The sequence below is a fragment of the Falco naumanni genome, chromosome 4 (assembly GCF_017639655.2).
Source record: "Falco naumanni isolate bFalNau1 chromosome 4, bFalNau1.pat, whole genome shotgun sequence".
In the NCBI taxonomy this organism is placed as follows: domain Eukaryota; kingdom Metazoa; phylum Chordata; class Aves; order Falconiformes; family Falconidae; genus Falco; species Falco naumanni.
In genome coordinates, this window is record NC_054057.1 from 102613845 (window position 1) to 102632403 (window position 18559).

The 18559-nt window shown below is 49.7% G+C and overlaps 1 protein-coding gene across 1 annotated transcript in view; it reads right to left on the reverse strand.

The window, feature by feature from the left end:
• The window catches only part of NCKIPSD (NCK interacting protein with SH3 domain), a 53046-nt gene that overhangs the window by 16458 nt on the left and 18029 nt on the right, over positions 1-18559 (reverse strand). The window contains 5 exon segments of the mRNA XM_040589988.1: positions 5111-5739; positions 7998-8049; positions 8051-8086; positions 12487-12688; positions 13484-13596. Of these exon segments, the coding sequence (XP_040445922.1) occupies positions 5111-5739; positions 7998-8049; positions 8051-8086; positions 12487-12688; positions 13484-13596 (1032 nt within the window).

Sequence of the window (18559 nt, forward strand, 5' to 3'; positions counted from 1 at the left end):
CCAGAACCAGTACATGGTCAGAACATCTTTAAATCCAAGATGCCACAATTCTGCTGGAGCATTAACTGTCTTCCAAGGATGTTAAAGAACCCAAGAAACCTCACCTCAAAGCAAGCTACACCCTGTTTTCTTACTGCATTTAGTAACCTAAGGCTGATCCAGGAAAGCCAATGTTCCCAAAGCCACGGGAATTTGTACCCGAGTCCCTCCTAGATCACATAATTGTAACCTCTTAGCACACGTACGCATTACAACTTCCCCACTTCTCTTCGCAGCGAACCACAGGGTGTCTGCAGAACACCACCGGCTGCCTGCCTGCCCTGGGGAGGGTTAATGCTGCAGTAAGGGGATTACTTCCTATAAGTATTATTTCCTATAAATAACTACTTATTTTTTCCTATATTTACTGCTCATTTCCCATAAGAGAGGAATTTAAGGCAAGAAGCCAACTCAGATGACCAGAGACCTCTGCACGTTTTGTAACACTTACACGGAAAACCCAAGCTGGCCAGAGTACTACGCTCAGTGCCAGCTAAACCCTCGCTCCCCCTTCCCAGGGGGCAGCCAAAACCCGCCACATCTTTCACAAAAGCAGCACAGCACATGTCAAGAGCAGGGGGCAACCCAGCCCCACTGAACCAGAACAGTTTATTATCCTTGCACAAAACAAATAAAACACTGGTTTCCTTCTAAGGTGCAGGCATCAGGCAGGTGCCCAGAAGCCCTTCAGGGGACACGCCATAGACTGAAAATCATCCTGAGAATGGGGAAAGCCAAACCAGGGTGGCATGGGCCAGCATTGCTGCCAGGCGGCAGATGAGCACAGCTCCAGGCTCACCCCAATAAAACAGATGTGTCCCGGACACCAAACCAACCCGCTGCACAACTGCCTGAAGGAGAAGTTCCCCTCACTGCCCCCTCCCTCCAGCCTGAAAGAGACACATCTTCCCGTAATCCTTGACTCAAGGATCGACCAAGCGCTTGCACAGTACCCAAAGTGCCAACTGCTCAATACTAGGTCTGCCATCTTCTGCAGCAAGGGTGGGAGCCAGTTCATCTTGGGCCGCTTTGGTTCTGCTTTCTTCCAAACAACGGAGCTCAACCACCGTTCACAGCAGCTCTGCAGCTTGTAGCTACAACGCAGGCTAACTCAGCAGATCTTACTGCATGTCCTCCTTTCTCGGATTGCTGGCAGCTGCACCCCCACCACTTCTACCTCACACATAACCCTTGCCATGAAGGCTTCAATCTTCAGTTTTTTTTCCTACAATGTTCCTCTCCTTCAAGAAAGAGGGAGGAGTAGGCAGGCAGCAGTTACCCTGCCCCAACAGCTGCCGTGGTCTGTGATTTACGACAAGCCTCTAGGACCTAAGGATATCATATGAACTACCTGGTTTCCTGAAAGCAGGGCAAGAAGGAGGGACCAGCACGTGGAACTGGGCTGATTACAGGTGATGAGCCCAGGCACCATTAAGAGAGGTAAGGACTAATCTGCAGAAGAGCTTAAATTATATACACAGGGGTTTGGCAGCAGCAACAACAAGCAGCAGGACATCAGCGAAGTGGAAGAGAACCCAGCTGAGAAATTCAAACAGGAAAACCCCACTCACTGAGACCAAACCCTTTACAATTTTTGGATGAAGCTGTCTTGCAGCATGAAGCGACAAGTCACGATCATTCAGTGTGAAAAGGCCTTTACTGTTACCAGCCGGGACACCCTGCTACTGCACGGTGTCTTCTCCTGGAAACCTAGAGAAGGCTTAGTCCTGTCTTGGTACAGCCCCTTCCAACAGACTGGCTATGAGGCCGGGGGCAGAAAGACTTTAAGCAGGTTTTACACCACAAGTAGAGCAGAAGGGTTTTTTGTACGGAGACACGAGCCCATGTTTTGCGTCAGTGGCCACACACGTGGTCACAGACCCACACCACCAGCATGCAAGACTGCCAAGCGCGGCAGCCACCCCCTTCCTGGGCACCTTCCACCCTCCAGCCCCTTCTGGAAAAAACACTCCAGCTTTAACAGCAACGTCTCGCCTGCTTTATTAGAGACAGAATTGTTAGCAATTTGTTTTGGGGTATTTGGGGTGTGAACTAATTACAACCCCAATTCAGCGCTTCAACTATATAATCAAAATTATTCTTCTCACTGCTCATCACATACTTTTTGTCAGGCAGGTAACGAAGGAAGCAGTGTGCTGGTTTAGCACAAGCCTCTGTACACTCTCAAAATTTTGGGAAGCTGTGGACGGCCTAGCAGAAAACCAGGTAACCAGCCGTGAGAGAGGCTGGCAGCTTTCAGGAGCTGAGCAAAATGCAAGAGAATCTCCCACTGCATGGCGATTACAGAGGCAAATATGTTAGTTAAGAGACTCACCCGGTCTTGCCATTTCTTCCTCTCTTTAAGAGGACCTACAATATTGCAACATCACCCAGCTGTCCTCCTGCACCCCAGCTGCTTGGGAGAGGGTTCTCCATTTATGTATACTACTCACATCCTCCTCGCCGGAGCACGGCAGAGCTGGTCCGGCCTCAGTCCACTGCTGGGATGTCTTTTTGGATGAGCATTTTAATGAGTACTCGTTTTAATGATCACTCTATTCAGCTTCTTATCACTAATCTGCTTCCTCTAATCCTTCATCTGCAGCCCTTACAACCCCACCAAGCACCAAGCTCCTAATGGACTCGGATGAGATCAATCCATCAACAAGCCCTTCAATCCGACCAGTGTAACTGCACCACACACCATCTCAGTGCACTCTCAGCACTGTTCTCAGCCCTCCCACCACCAGGGTCAGGTCTCTGCTTACTAAAACGTCTTGGCAGCTACTACAACGGGCAGCCTCAAACCTTGAACTGACGACTTAGCAACAATTCTACACAGAATCCCCTGAGATCATGGAATCGTTTGGTATAACGAATAAAAAGTCAGTGATTTGTACCATTTGTACAATTGTGTGTATATATATATGTATATAAATTATGTGTGTGTATATATAAATTTTATAGAGAGAGAGCATAATTTGTACCATTAAAATATGCTAGTGATGCTGTGACAGTACAGCCACCCCACAACTACACATAACTGCCCTTCCAGCTGTTAGAGCCGGTCTTCTGCACCAGGTGAATATCCTCATCTGGAACCGGTCCCCTACGTGTCAGCAGAGCTGCATCTTCTGTGCGGGACCTTGAGGAAGAACACACGCTACACCACAACACCTACACCTGAGCACTGCGCAAGCCCACCCAGGCTCCCCTTCTGAAAGCAGTATCCCTCAGGAGAGGTGTGATGAGGTACTAACAAGATGGGACAGGACTTTCTGCTGTGTCTCCATACAGTACCGGGCTTTTTTTAAAGTCCCGCAGATGTCCTAGATGACAGGCACCGTATCAGTTACAACTAGATCCATACCTGTCCCTGCACCAGCACCAGAATTTCTTCCCATCTTTTTCAGGCTGGTCTGCAGCAATGGGCATGAATCCGAGGTTTTCAAATCCCCTCTGCAGAAACCTGGCACTAAATGACTGCTGTGAAATTAAGCTTATTGTATCCCAAGAACAGGTATTAAAGATAAAAATAGTATTCAAATCTTGTCCAAGGTCCAAATAACAGAAAACAACTTCACGTGCAAGTCAGAGCCAGAATATTTGCTTGAAACAGCTATATTTTTTTGCTGAATGTAGAGCGTACATTGACACGGTATTGTTATTGAAGTAGGAAGCAATTAACCATTGGGTTATGGCCACAAACTGAGCCTTGATGATTGCTTATAGGACCCTCTATTCAGTGCAGACAGTTAACAGATTATAATTTGATCTAAAATTTGAATGCCATTAGTTTTCCATATTCAAATGCCTCTGAACAGTTCATTATAATCTTGCCATTAGCAATGGAACTCCAATCTTAGATGTTTGTATGAAGTGTACTTCTCAGGGTTGTATTTAGCAAGTGGGAGCTGAAATTTATTATCCCTCCAACTTAAGCAGAGGGCTGCCCAGATGCACTTTGCTATTTCAATGACTGCTGCAAAAAACATCATTTCATTTCCCTCCTTGCACGTCCGCAGCAGAGGAAGCAGGCATACATGATCTTTTTGGCATAAGGTTTACTTAGAACAAGCTCAAGATAACGCTTTTCCTCCAGTGGCTGAAAAAATAATCTTCTGTGGTCTTTTAAAAACAATAACAAAACAGGGCTGAGGCATCTCTTACAGAATAGAGGTTTGCATCTATGGAAAACTAGTTTTCATCACTTTGATTAAAGACCAGGCCAGGCGTAAGGAAGTTTTGGGTGCTCCACCACCAAGAGACACAAGAATCTGTGCAGATTTACAGTACGCATAGGCATGCTGAATCTACACAGATGACATGCAGCACCATAGAAGAAAATCTTATGCAATGTATTATTTTATAAAAGGCTTCTACACAGAAGCACTTATTGTGGAAGTTCCAGTTTCCTGAGCTTCTGTTTGCCATGTTCATAACAAAACACCTCTTTAAAAAGTCACTATTCATTTCTTTCTCTGACTTTATGCTGCCACAATGACTCTCTGAGCTTTCACAATCAGCGGTCAACAACTCATACCAGAGCTTTCTCAGTGTGCCTCAAGTCCTGCTGCACCCATTCCCACCGCTGCTTCGTCACCCGCACTGTCCCGGAGACCTGGAAGGTTGTCATCTCCCACTTGATGCGCTCATGCACTACAATGCGCTGCCGTCCATCCCACCTCCCTCTCCCCAAACCACAGTCTTATCCGAGACACCCACCCCTTTGCCGCAGTCCACCAGTGCTTTCCAGCACCAAGGGCCCTCTCAGCTGGTTTCCCCTCTCACCCCCAGCTCCAAGTTCAAGGTTATGTTGTACATCAGCAGTTCATTTGGGGAATAAACTCACCTGCTTCCCACATCCCTGCTTCCAGTACTCTGACTCTGGTTCAAACCCCTGGTTCCCTTGGTGAGATATCTACCCCCACCTTGCACCTCTCCCCTTTCCTTTACAATCTCACTGCACTTCCCACACCAAATGTTAGGAGCGCTCACTGAGCTTGGAACACCTCCTGCCCAAGGCTAGGAGGTGGTCTGCAGCAGCCCCCCTGGCCCAGCACCACATTACCTTACTCTCCACCACGGAGATGAGAATCTGCTCCATGATGCTGCTGGTTGCCGGGACGGAGGTCTGAATATGGCCGATGACCACCCCGATGGCCACGCGGGACAGCTCGTAGCTGAGGTGGGTGTTCCTGCGCACCAGCTCGATCAGTTCGGCACCTATCGTCTTGGGCACAGACGCCACCAGAGCACTGGCTTCTGGTGGCACTGGCTCCACGGCGGCCACCTTCTTATCCTCCAGGCAGAGGGAGTTGAAGGCATCCAGACTTGTAGTGGGGGCTGGGGCACCTTTCTTCACCTGAGAAGTCTTCTCACCATCCACAGTGTGGGACCTCTGGGTCCCCCCCTCAGCTGGTGGTGCCGGGGCAGCCCTCTTGGTCTGGGGCGATTTGCTGGCCCCATCCTTGGGGGAAGTCCCGTAGCGGGAGTGGCCCACAGAGCCGGCATCCAAATTGCGCGTTATCGTGGTGTGGACGCTCCGGCTTGGGACAGGGGGTGGGGTGTTGGCAGGACTGGAGGTGGCCGTCGGGAGAGTGGTCTTTGATGCAGAACCAGCAGTGTACAAGGTATCCAGGGATGTCGTGCTTATAGAGGAGGCACTAGAAGCTGACCCAGGGATAATTTCAACAGCATCTGAAAGGGAACAATTAAAAATGCCTTAGCAACAGCATCAAAGGAAAAAAGAACAAACAAATTGCTACAGCGCAGTCCATTAAAAGGCTCATTGTGCATGCGACCAGAGCAGTTTAACTCCTCTTCCTGCCTGGCTTATCTCAAAGCAAAATTGTACCAGTTCTCTCTGGAGCGTTCCCGCACAATCACCTCTTTAGAAAGGGAAAAACTACTCTATTGAGATGAATACCCTTCAAAGGGCTTAGTGTTTTATGCAGGGGAAGGGAGGGAGAGAGGGACAGGACTAAGGGACAGAAAAGTCTTCTCCCCCTGGCTTAGCAAGGCCCTTTTTCTGCGTTCAGAATCTAAGCCCTCACTTTTGGATGACGGTGCCCGAGAACTGCAAGACACCAAAGGCTTCGCACACCAGCCTGCACCGCCTCCTTGCACGCACCTCACCGACCGCACACCACGGTTAGCATCGACAGTGAAGGAAACATTTGGCTGACAACACCTCTAGTCGCTTCCTTTCAGCACTCTCTACCATTTGATCACGAGCCCTGCAGCCCTGCTAGCATCCACCACTCTCACAAGCCTCCACGATATCTGCTCTACTGTATTTCTCCTCCCCCGCCCCCTCTAGTTTTGACTAGCTCTAGCAGTGGTAGCTGTCCCACCTTCCAAGGAAAAAAATCCACTACAAGCAAAGAGATGTCAAGATTTCTCTTTCCTTTAACCTGGCCTAAAATAGAGTTTTGGGAAACCTTAACCAGTAGTTTCTAGGGGGCAGCTACACACCCGAGTTCTTTCCCAACTATGAAAACATTTACTTGGGCAAACACTGGGTTACCTTCATTAGAGCTTCACGAGAGCAGCTGATGTCAGCGCTGGAAGAGAAGGCGCACACCCCATGGGGACCCCAGCTCTCAGGAAATGCCCTTTCACCCACGCCGAAGGAAAGACCAGTGGGACAGACACATATATCACCTTTACTGCACCTCTGCAGGCAACTCCAACCCTTCCTGCCCTGTTGGTCCTGGGAGCCCTCCACTACTCCATCCACCACTCCACCCCAAGGCTGAGCTAGTACTAGTTTCCTTCCCACAGGGGTTCAGCATCCCTCTTTTTTCCTCCTCCTCCTCCTCCTCACAGAGGAGCATTCATGAATCATAGCTCCCACCATGCTTCATTAAATCAAGATAATGAGTCGAAGGAAACTAACCTTTGCAAACTCCCATTACCACACTGAAAAATGGCTCAGTACCATTAAACACCATTAAGCCAGCCAGCCCCAGGTTCCAATTAACTACCTGCAAGTCAACAGCTCTGCCCTGCTCCTCACAAGGGGATGTGAGCAGGCTGGAGATGGGCTGCGTGTCACTAATGGTATGGCCATCACAACACAGGAGAACACTTGGGCAAGCTAACAGCAACTCAGCAGGATGAGCACTGCCTCTGCCAGCCCAACCGCACTGGAGATGGAGAAGCTCCTGCCCCAGCCCCATGGTCCTGCTTTGAAGTGCTCCTGATCACCTGCTGCCCTCCCTGCGGGCAGCACTTGGGCAGCTGCGCCCCTGGTATTATTACTGCTCCTTACAGGCACCCGCCAGTGGTCTGAAGGAAATCCCATCTGAGCACTGCACAATTCTTTCTAGTGCCTGACAGACTGGGAGCCAAAAGCAAGACTTGAGCCTGTCCTAAAAGTGCTACCAGTGAGCTCCCCGTGATCAGCTACCACATTCTGCGCTGCTGGGCAGGCTCCCTCTGCCTTGCTGGGAGATGGCCGTGGTGTCTGTGGGAGAAAAACACCCACAAGGATCTTAAAATCACTGCAGCTGTGCACCGGCCAGACTACCCACGCAGGCAGGCAGGGAGTTTGCTCCTCAGAGAGCACCACATTTCCCAAAGCCACCAGCACCCGAGGACCGGGAGGATGCTGTACCTGGCACCCATCCACAGGTGCCAGGCTGCCCAGACTCCCAGATCAGAGAGGGCTTGAAGGAGTACTGGCCACCAGCTCATGACCATTAGCATTAAAACCTATACTAATTTAGGATTTATGGGGTTTTTTATGTGTGTGTATATATATATATATAAAAGACATAAAACCTACAGGAATGTAGAATATATATATATTTATAAGGCTATAAAACCCATAGGAATTTAGGATATATAAGGATGATCTTCTAAGCACAAAGCATGAGCATCTGGAAACCATGACTGTTACATCGCCCAGTGTCTGTTTCGTGCCCGAGATCTGGAAAGCGGTTTGTCCTTACTTTTAACAGGAGCAGCAATCTGTGCGTTCTTGCGTTTCTCTGGAGGTGGGGGGGGTGACAGGAGCAGCACGCTGGGGCTGTGGTGGGATCTATAAGGAAAGATTTCAGAGCAATCAAAGGAGGTTGACAATGAAGACATTCTCCGTTATGAAACCTTCTTTCTTGCGTGCGTGTGTAAATTTGTCCTTACATCTCTTTCATCATTCAGGGAAGTTTTCTCAGGAGGACAGATATTAATAGGCAGCTTCCTAGAAGAACAAAGCAGGACTCAAGCCGGCTTCATCCCCTCCCCGTGACAGGCAAAGCAGCCCTTGTTTAATTGCTGTCTTCAGCAGCACACAGCACACACGTCGTGTAGACCTGTCAAGCATTTACTCCTCCTTTATTCCAAATGCAATCCCACACACTCGCTGTGTCTCCACATTACTCTCAACAGCTCCACAGAGGCTGCAAACAGGGTGTGTATTTAGACACTCTTCTGGAGAGATCCATTACATCAGCTACAAATACCCTTGCAGAACGACAAAGCCAAGGACTGGAGACAAGTAAATGCCTTTTCCATGCTTTCAGAGCTATTTCTGCTCATGCAGGGAGAAAATAGGGCTAGACCCTCTGTGCAATCCTACGCTACCTATAGCAAGACCCACTGGGAAAAGCTTTTGCCAGGGAGTTGCATTAACTCTCTGCCTCTGGGGTCTCCTGTAATTCTCCTCTGCTACGAATGCTGAGCCAGCAGCGTACGAGCCCCAGATCCAGATTCCTACACTCATCTTTTCCTGCCATATCCAAACACCATGACCACTAACATAGCTTTCACCCAGAATCACTCCGGTGAGGTGTAACCTCAGGGTTCACCCCCGATCAGTAGGACACCGCTGAACGCAGCAGCCAGGCTAGGTGGGAGCACATTGCATCAGTACTCTGATCCTCACATCCCAGCGGCTCAGGGCCAGGAGACTCGATTTGTGGTCCCTTAGGAATTCTGTGATTCAGAGCCTGCTGCCTGAAGCATGACTGTTTTTATGGGATATTACTGCCTGCAGCAAAACCCCAAAGGGCTGCATTGAAAGGGAAAGGAGGCGATGGCCTGAATGTCCCAGGTAGCCCAGGCTAAAGCCAGCTGAAATATACAGTGACATTTAGGCCATCACACAGTGACAATTTTCCATGTTTGTTCAGCACAGGAAAAGAAGTTTTTCTGTGACCTGCCAGTGCTGAACAGCCCTATAACACCACACAGGACACACAGCACTGCCAGTCCCTGCAGCAAAAAAATGAGACAGGCCCCTGAAAGGTCTCTGTCTTAAATAGCTTGGAACAAGGAGAATGGATCCAGGAAGGGCAGAAGCCTCCTTTGAAATGGGAGCAAAGATATTCCTGTAAACAAGACACACTTTCAGGGACCACCTCAAATGTTAATATGGGGCTCACAGCTCATGTCTGGACCCTACCAGACAAGTGAAGACAGCAGTTTGCACGGCTTACAAACGCTTTTAGAAAGGGATCTCTCGGTCCCTTTCTCCCACCCAACACCTAATACATCCATCCTTTTACTGTGCCGTTTTGACATAAAGAAGAAACTGTGCAAGTCGCTTCTTTACAAGTGCCTTCAGCTGGTGGACTAGTCCGAGATACTGCTGCAGACACCCAGTCTGAGCTCTTCTGCCCTTGTCAATCCATCCCACATTGTTCTCTGGTTAAAAAGCTATATGATACTTCCATACAGCTTCAAAAATGATCCATGTTGGTCCAAAAAGAGACTGCACAGCTGAGAGGCCAAGCAGATCAGGAGGGGTCTCAGCATTGCATGGTTGGAAGGCTGGTCCCAAATTCGGAAAGCTCAGCTGTGCTAAAAGCAGAGCCCTCCCTGCAAAGCGAGGGAGCTAACAGCACGAGTCGGGGCCGCTTGGCACGGCACGGCCACGATTCCCGAAGCAGTGGGATTTAGCAGACAGGCAGGCTCAGAGCTTAGAGCCGACACATGACATTATTTGGAGATATAGCTAGGGCTGGGTCATTCCAGAGTATTTCCATGGCTTCATTAGCCCTTCCAAATTTACCATGCAAGTTTAACACAGCTATTACAGGCTAGTGCTTAAATTAATAGATGTACAGCTAATGTTAGCTCAGAGCCCTGCCAGCCTCATTTAGATGGCCACGCGCAACAGTCCAAGAGCTGTGATGAGAACGTGAGGCATCACATGAATTTCCCTGTGCTGGTGCGTGCCCAAGCTGTGAGCCTCTGGCATGGTCAGGAGTTGCGAGAGGTAATCAATGGACAACTTTTGCCTCTGCCCCACACCTCAGCTGCTGCGTGGGGCCAAGAGAAGGATGTACAACACCAAAACCCTCCAAGAGAAAGGAAGGAAAGGGGAGAAAACACCCTCTGTCCAGCTGCCATGGGGAAGGTGACCATGGAGGACTCCCTGCAGCTCGGATCCCTCCTGGACAGAGGGGAGAAGAGGTGGGATCTTACCAAGGGTCCAGAGAGAAGCACCTGGACATGTGTTAAAAGCCTCCCTTTCTCCAGGCCTCTACAAGAGGGCTGTGAACTGCCTCAGATCGATGGATTTTTACACACGTGCTTCCTTTCCTTTTGCATTCTGTAGGGACTGCTAGCAGAGGCTGTGCTGCCTGTGAGCTGACTCAGTCACAGCACTCTATCCCCTTCCCAGCTGGCCAGGCAGAGAGCACCACCGCTCCTTCAACTCCTGGGAATAACGCTATTATAGTAGGAACTTTTAAACAAACAAACAAAAAAAAAAAAACAAGACGAAAAAAATAAACCAACAATCCCCCACCCACCACCTCCTCTAGGCAAACTGTGCCAAGCCAGACACACTGGTCTGAAGCAAAGGGTTCTGAAGATGAGCATCACAAACCCACTGAGCATGCACAAAAGCAGCAGACTGACTAAAACATGCTGAGAGCCCAACCTCCTCCTCGGGCAAGCTGGCATGTAACTGCTCCAGCTTCCCACCTTGTGCTAAGAATGGAGGAGCTGAGGAGAGGCTTAGCGCAGGTGTCATCACCAAGAACTCCGGCCAGTTCAGCCCTGCGAGCAAAGCCACCGACAGGAAATTTGCACCTCAAATTTTGCTTAAGTTTCCAGATGCAAACAAGAACACACCCAAAAATCCCAAGCAGTGAAAAGTACATCCCAAGACCTCTGCTTCTCTGGAGTTAGTGAGAAAGTTAGGATTTCAGCAAGGTTCCTCTTAGGCAGCTGCACAACCAGTGGAAGAAAGCAATCCTGCTTCCTCCGTTTCGTACTTTCAAAGCACACAGGAAATCCCCCAACTGAGCTGTTAAAATCTCAAGGAGCCCTTTCAGCACAGGGCTAGGCTGGAAGCCCTTCGACTGCATCCTCAATGCCACCCAGACAGAAACAGTTCTTTGTCAGCCAAGGAATCTGTCTTACTCCTTTTTGGAAAGAGACCAAACCACAGACCAGATAAAGACAGGGAACTGGCAGGCAGAATGGGCTGTAAGGTGCTCCATTTGCCTAGCCCATAATGCACAGGCTTGAGAATGGAGCTGATTCGGCTGCCCAGAAAATGAATACCAAGGAGAAAAATGGGGTTTGAAGGAATTGCTGTGTTCTGCATGAGCCAGAGCTACCTTTCATCTCTCAGACTCGCAGTTCTTCAAGTGTAAAACAAGCCTCATCTGCTAGGCATGACAGTGTATCAGTACCTTATAAACACTGCCTGCCTCCGGACACTTATCCCAGACAGATGAAGAAAAACTACAGTGCACATGTTCATCTGTAGGAGGGAAAAAAAAAAATCTCCACGCTCAGCCTTGCACGGTGCCTTTAGCCCCAACATCCAGCTATACCTACATAGTGTAATCAGCCACATCATCCATCCCCAACAACTGCTGCATCCACCCTGAGCTACTTCTTGGAAGTCTCTCTGGCACCACACAGTAACCTTGGAACTGTGCCACCAAGATAAAAAAAAAAACAAACCAACAACTCTGCTTTAAATCATATTTCCTGCAATTTACCTTTAATTCATCATGACAAGCAACATTCAGACAAAGCAGGACCTTTGGATGTTATTATGTTTTAAGTAGTAAAAATAGGCAGCCAAGCAGATAAAATTCTTAAGGACCAAAGACCTGGTTGTGCAGATGTAACAAAGCAGTGCTGAGCACTCAGAAGTTCTGCTGCTCGCGTCAAAACTGCTTTTCCCAGTATTCTCTGGGGAACTCGCAACTCTTCTAGAAAGTTGTCAAGAGATAGTCACACAACATACGAGTGGATCTCGCACGTCACCATAAAACCATGGACCCTCAAGGATCCCAAAAAGCATCACAAGTGTAAATGGAAGGACTGTTCCAGACTTCTTACATAGAGAAGAGACAGCATCAATTTACACTGCAGTGATCCCAGGTAAGCAGCACAAACGTTTGATTTGTGACTTCAGCTGCAAAGGCATTTTATTGAACAGGAGGAACCTAGAAAGTGTCGAGCCACTGTTACCTGATAAAGACCTTCATCCTCATCCTCAAACTCAGTGTTCGGAAGACTGTGGTGTCGCTCGTACCCTGTCCGGCACACCCCGTTGGGCTGCCGTGCCACATCCAGATGGTGATCGCTGGAGGACTGTGTCATAACCATCCCCTGCGGGGTGGGAGAGTGACCTTTGCGTGAGACCGTCTCCTTCCGGTGATGGATCAGTTTTCTGAAAGAGAACGACATCAGAAACAGCAGAGCTAAATAAAGGAAGGGAGCAACCATGCTGCAACTTTTTTTTTTTTTTTTTAATACCGTATTTTTTAATGATTTATTGCATTTGGGCTATATATACACCAGAACGGGTTACATTATTCTGAATGTTTCATTAACTCCAACTCCATGTTTCATTAACAACTAAGGAAGCACTTCTGGGGGAGGAAGGAAGAGGCTCCGTAAGAGTCCATGATTTATTCATCAGTTCGCTGGAGAAAAATGCCTCTTCCTCGGGGGAGAGTCACATATTGCATCGCAAGCTTCAGAAATTGCCTGCACTTTAGAATCGCTGTTCAACTGAGATTAAACCAGCGTGCTTCAGTGCAGCGCGAGGTGTCAGAGAAAAACAAAAATTTCTCCTCGCAAGCAATTATTTGAGAACATATTAAGGACCCTGTGCCACATGCCAACCACCTCTACAATTCCTGGCTGGTAGAGAGGATAAAATGCATCTGGAAGGGGTTTGATTTCTCATCCAAGCCTACAATGCAGCTGGGAGTCTTCTCTTCTTTACACACACAGGGATAGAGGGGCAAGACCAAAGCGCTGCTTTGCTGGACGCGGTTGACAGGAGCAGCTCTGGCTACCGGCTCAAGTGCTGGGAAGCCCTCTTGGTGCATCAGCACTTTGCAGCGCAGGGACTCAAATCAACGATGTCTAACTTGACCCCCAAGAACAGAAAAGATGTAAGCATCACACAATGACCACCCTCCATCCACCAGCTCTCCCAGACATCTGTTGTACTTACTGGAGGACATCTCTCTGCTCCAGGTTGTACTTGCCCCCATTCTTCATGGCCGCGTTGTGCACAGCCTCGATGGCACGGTCAATGGACTGGAGAACCACATCTTGCTCCAGCACCTTAGAAACACAACATCCCACATGATATTGCAGCACTCCAGCTGAGGTTCTTTTGCACCAGAGCTTATGGCAGGAGAGACCACAATATGGGAAACCCCCAGAGCAGGCACCGCACACGCCGAATGGCCAACAAACAGCTCCCAGAGCCAGAACCCCATCTCAGCAACATCTCACTTTTCCCTCCTTCCTCCAGGGAAAACATATTTGAAGTCATGCTTCACACTGAGTCTGGCCATTCAAGGTTTACGGGTGGAGACGAAAGTCCCTGTTACAAGCACTGAAGTCCAACAATCCCTACAGAAAGACCAGGGACAGAGCTTCAGGGCCATGCAGCAGCCTTGACTATTCAGCCTGCTGCACGCAGTTTTTGAGACCCCACTGCAAAGCCCAACTTACCCCAAACTCAACCGTTTCTGCTCTTGCTGCCCTGCTATGGAGCAAATACATAGCTGTGAATGTTACAGAGTCGAAATCTGGTGTCCTTCAGAGTCCACTGGCTCTGGGTTTGCATTTTTGCTCGCTTTTTTCTTGCTGGTTCTTATACTGATTTTGCAACTTGAATTGCCTTTTCCAAATCTCCACCCAAACTGTCATAGCAACATTTATTACTCCTGCCAGCCAGTTTAGCACTCGTTACTGCAGCTGAAATAAACACCAGCCTTGAAACAAGAAATACCAAAAGATGTCATTGCCTGGGCTTACGCAAGAGGCTGGGAGAGCTGTAGTGAAGGGGCACGGGAAGGTAAAGCATGTTGCCACGCCTCAGGACATCCCAGTGATGAAGGACATCCTTCAGAAGAAAATACCTTTACAGGACTACGGTTGAAGGCAAAGGACACGCTACTGAGCCTTCCCCTGGGTCCAGCAGAGCCCCGTTAAGCCTCCCACAAGCTGCTGCTGGCGCCTGCACCATCCACCGGGTACCACCACGGGCAGCCTCAGCCCACGCACGCAGGGGAGTGCTTGGCCCCCAGCACTCATTTGCAGCTGTTTGAACACTAAAACCCCCTTCATCTTCACTTGCTTTGCACCCCCCTTCCCTGCATCAGAGCAACCATTTATGCAGCCAAGAAGCGGCTGGAATCTCATCAAGGATGCACCTTAATTGGCCTTAGGGGGCTGCAGAGCAGAAGGCGGCAAGCCCTCCCCACCGGGGCTGAAAGTGCCTGCCTCCATAGCACTGGCATGCAGTTTTCTGATAACATGCTATGTATTATTTATATCCTGATTAATTACTAAACCAAATGTGAATTAACAGCTACCACAGACTGTGGGGAAAAAATAAACACCTGCAAACAAGGTGGGGATGAGAGGCCCCCTCTGCAATACTACTCGCCTTAAAAAATTTAGGAGGGTGGTTTTTGGTGGTTTGTTTTCTCAAGAAAGAGAGAGAGGGAAGAAAGCAAGCGGGGAAAACTTTAACAATAAAACCAGCTACGTGAAAATACATCTACCAGATTTGTTAAAGTATCAGATCAAAGGCAAATGTTGCGACGGAGGGAAGACACAGTCACTCAATATGAGTGATCAGCAGACTTCATTTATTGTACCTTACAGTCACCTTTTATGCCTTGCTATAATTAGCCCATACATATTACAAAAGTTAAGCTCATTATTGGTTAGCTGCCTAAATACCAAGCCCGCCCCTAGTTTCTCTTCTGTAGTTATCTGTTCCCACCTGCAACATTCTTTTCCCACCACGATCTTCCTGTTACTGATCAGAACAGCCAAGGATAGTATATTCTTGCTTTACTTCAGATAAGCTGAGAGCGATGTGCATTTTTGTCCAGCCAGCTGGACTATGTCTATGTGAACTTTTACAGCTAGCCAGTTATCCACAGACAAAACCAACACTCAGAACCCAACTTTGGGATGAAGCCTCCAAGCAGCCCCATATGGCCTAGGGAGCCTTTCACCACCGCTAACTACAGATCTAAGTAAGGAAACGGAGCAAAGAGCATTGGAATATATTTAAAGGAGCGTTGGAAGGCAAGGCAAGTTATTTCAGAGAACGCATCTCATTTTCTGAGAAGATAAAATTATGGCAAGCTGCATGCTTTCTCTGGGAAAGAGGAACAGTGCAGAAGCCTCCAGCACTGCTGCTCCCAAGGGAATGCCAGCGCTGCTCCAAGTGCCAGAGACTTCTGCCCTCTGCACAGCCCACCCACCTTGTGCCGCTCCTACCCCAAAATTCAACACCGCTCCTGCTACATCCTCCAAACACTGGCACGCTCCCTGGTCCCCTGCTTGCAGTCCCTCTAGATTCATCACCATCCCCTTCCAAACTGTTCCCTCCACCAGATGTGCCCCTCAGCGCTGCCTTCCCTCACCCTCCCCAGCCCACCAGGCTTTCACCCACACGACCTTCAACCCTTTCTCAGCCCCATCTCCCCAGGGAAGATCGCAGTACAGAGCACTGAATCCACTGCACGGCTCAACATCTCTGCCCGCTTCCAGAGGGCACATCGACATCATCCACAGCCCACAGGAATCCACAAGCTGGAGCTGCTGCTCACTGTGTGATGCCGTTTGTTATGGAGAGGGCGCTTTTTTCTGATAAAACACAGCATTTTCACAGTAATGCAGGGGTGCTGTGACAGCCAGCTTTTAGCTGCTGTGCTCTTTCCTTTGTTTCCGCTCCCCAACCCTCTATTAACAGGGCCCTGTCAAAAGGACTGGAATAAAAAAGCAGCATTAACTTGCCACTTGCACTTTATGACATGGTTGATGGTGCTCATAAATCATCTCCGTCTCCCTTGCTCAGCCGAGCTGGGCAGGGGGCAGGGTCTTCAGCACAGGGGCCACTTCATGTTCAGGGTTTGTAGGACACCCAGCACTGGGCATCCCCTGTGCTACAGTTATAAACGTAAAAAGTAGAAATCAGTATCCTGGATAAATCATGTGATTAGAAGCAATCCACATGCTCCTTGGGTTAACCAAAATGACATTGTTTTGTTTGAAAAGGACGGACAAAAAGGCACGCTGCAGTTAAAAGGAGCATGGGCGGCAAGGGGGCAAAAGTCAGGTTTGCCAGGGTCTCACCTACAATCTCCTCTGCTCTGGGACTCAAGGGATTACCTGCTCACAGCAATTCAGGATAACACACATGTCTTGCCATTCTCCCCGTTCAGTTTAGGAAGACCAGTCACTCTGCAGCACTGGCAGGGGAATCCTCCCTGCATCCAGCACCCGCTCCTGAGGATGCTCGCAGCCGGGATGCAGGCAGGCAGAGGTCCTGGGCAGCAGGGCCAGGCAGCGCATGCCCACACCTGCTCACACGCTCGTGGGCAATCCTGGCCATGCACGGCTCTAAAGCCTGCAAAAGAGAGCGGTCACAAACCAGCAGCAAGGTAAGGGAGCAGAGCCTTTGTGCTCAGGCAGCCGAGATCGGCGCTCAGCAGCCTGCTCTCGCCCCCGCAGGGCCCTGCACTGGGATCCTGCCTCTTCCCACGCTCCAGGATAGAGAGATGAAACCCTGCTCATGGCAGGCTAAGCTAAGGCTCACATGGAAGCAGGGGAGCGCATGAAAAGGGCACTGCTGTACAGAGTGCTGTCAGAGGAGGCGTACGGAGTAAAGCCCTGGAATTCAGCTGGATTTACTGAAGCTGTGCTGGTAACCGCATGGGTGGGGGCTGGCAGAGCCCTGAGCAACCACTGCAGCACGCTGGCTGTTCACCCTTCACCAGTTAGCAGCTCATCAGCGGCACAGCCATGCCAGCATCTCCCAAAAGGCGGAGAAGGCAGTAGGGATGACGGTGGTGGAAGGTACCGGCCATGCGTTCCCACCCTTACGGGGTGAGCACAGGGGTCTCCGTGGTCGGTGTGGGGTGGCACAGCCAGCAGGCTGTGGACAAGAGGCATTGACAAGACGCCACCTTCTGCCTAATGTACTGTGAAAAGAGAGGGGTATTTTGGTGAGGTATTGATCCATATTCACAAAGCATCTCACCCCAGAAAGGAGTGGCTGCCACCCCCTCTATCAGATATTTCTGGTTTAATCACATAAAACGCTGCAGCGGAGAAATGCTGCGCTCCATCAACAGCCTGTCACGATCAGCCTGGCTGCACCAAGAGGCAGGGGAAGAGTGGAGCAGTGACCCTTGACAATCGCGGGCTAGGCTGGCCGGCAGGGCACCAGGGGCACCATCAGCACCCTGCAGGTGAGCTGCCCTGCAGAGACAAGTTACAGCTCAATTAGAGCCAGGAATATCAGCCAGGAAACAGAATTTTTTCCTTTATAGCCCAGTGCAGGAGAATCACAGAAGCATCAATAAACCATTACTTCCTCTCTCCTTTCTAATAACGTGAGCAAACAAAGGGTTTCCCCAGAGCCTGCTGCCAATTTCCTCCTGCCCCCATCCGCAGGAGGGGGCTCCCGCCCTGTTTAGGACAAAGCCAGACCCCTGCGCTGTGCTGGGGTGCTCTCCATGGCCCCCTGGCCCCCAAGACAGGCAGGGAAAGATGCCTTTCCCAGGGCCAAAGTCAGGCTTTTACGAAGCATCCTTCCAGGATGTCCCATGGGTACCTAAGCATGGCCAACATGGGGCACAGCCGCACAGGCAGGAATGCATTCACCCCCACAGCTCACACTGCTCTCATCCTCACTGCCCCAAGAGCCATCTCCCCAGAGCACACATGCACAGGACGAGCTGCACACCTCTGCTTCCCCGTGTACGGGCTGAGGAGAGACCCCAGTGTTTCACAAAACATCGGTGTCCTCGCCATGCGGGCAGCACGAGCTCCTCGCCCGCCCTCCTGGGGGTATCGAAACTGTTGCCCCCCTCCCTCTTAGTTTTGAGTCCTTCCCCACGTACCACCGGTGTTGTTCAAATGCACTCACACAGAAGAACTTGCTCAACAGTCTAGAATAATCATAGCTTTCAGAAAAGCATTTTCTACACAAACAGGCTGACAGCTGCATCAGCACAGACAGGCTGAGCCACTCTGCGTGTGTGAGACTCCC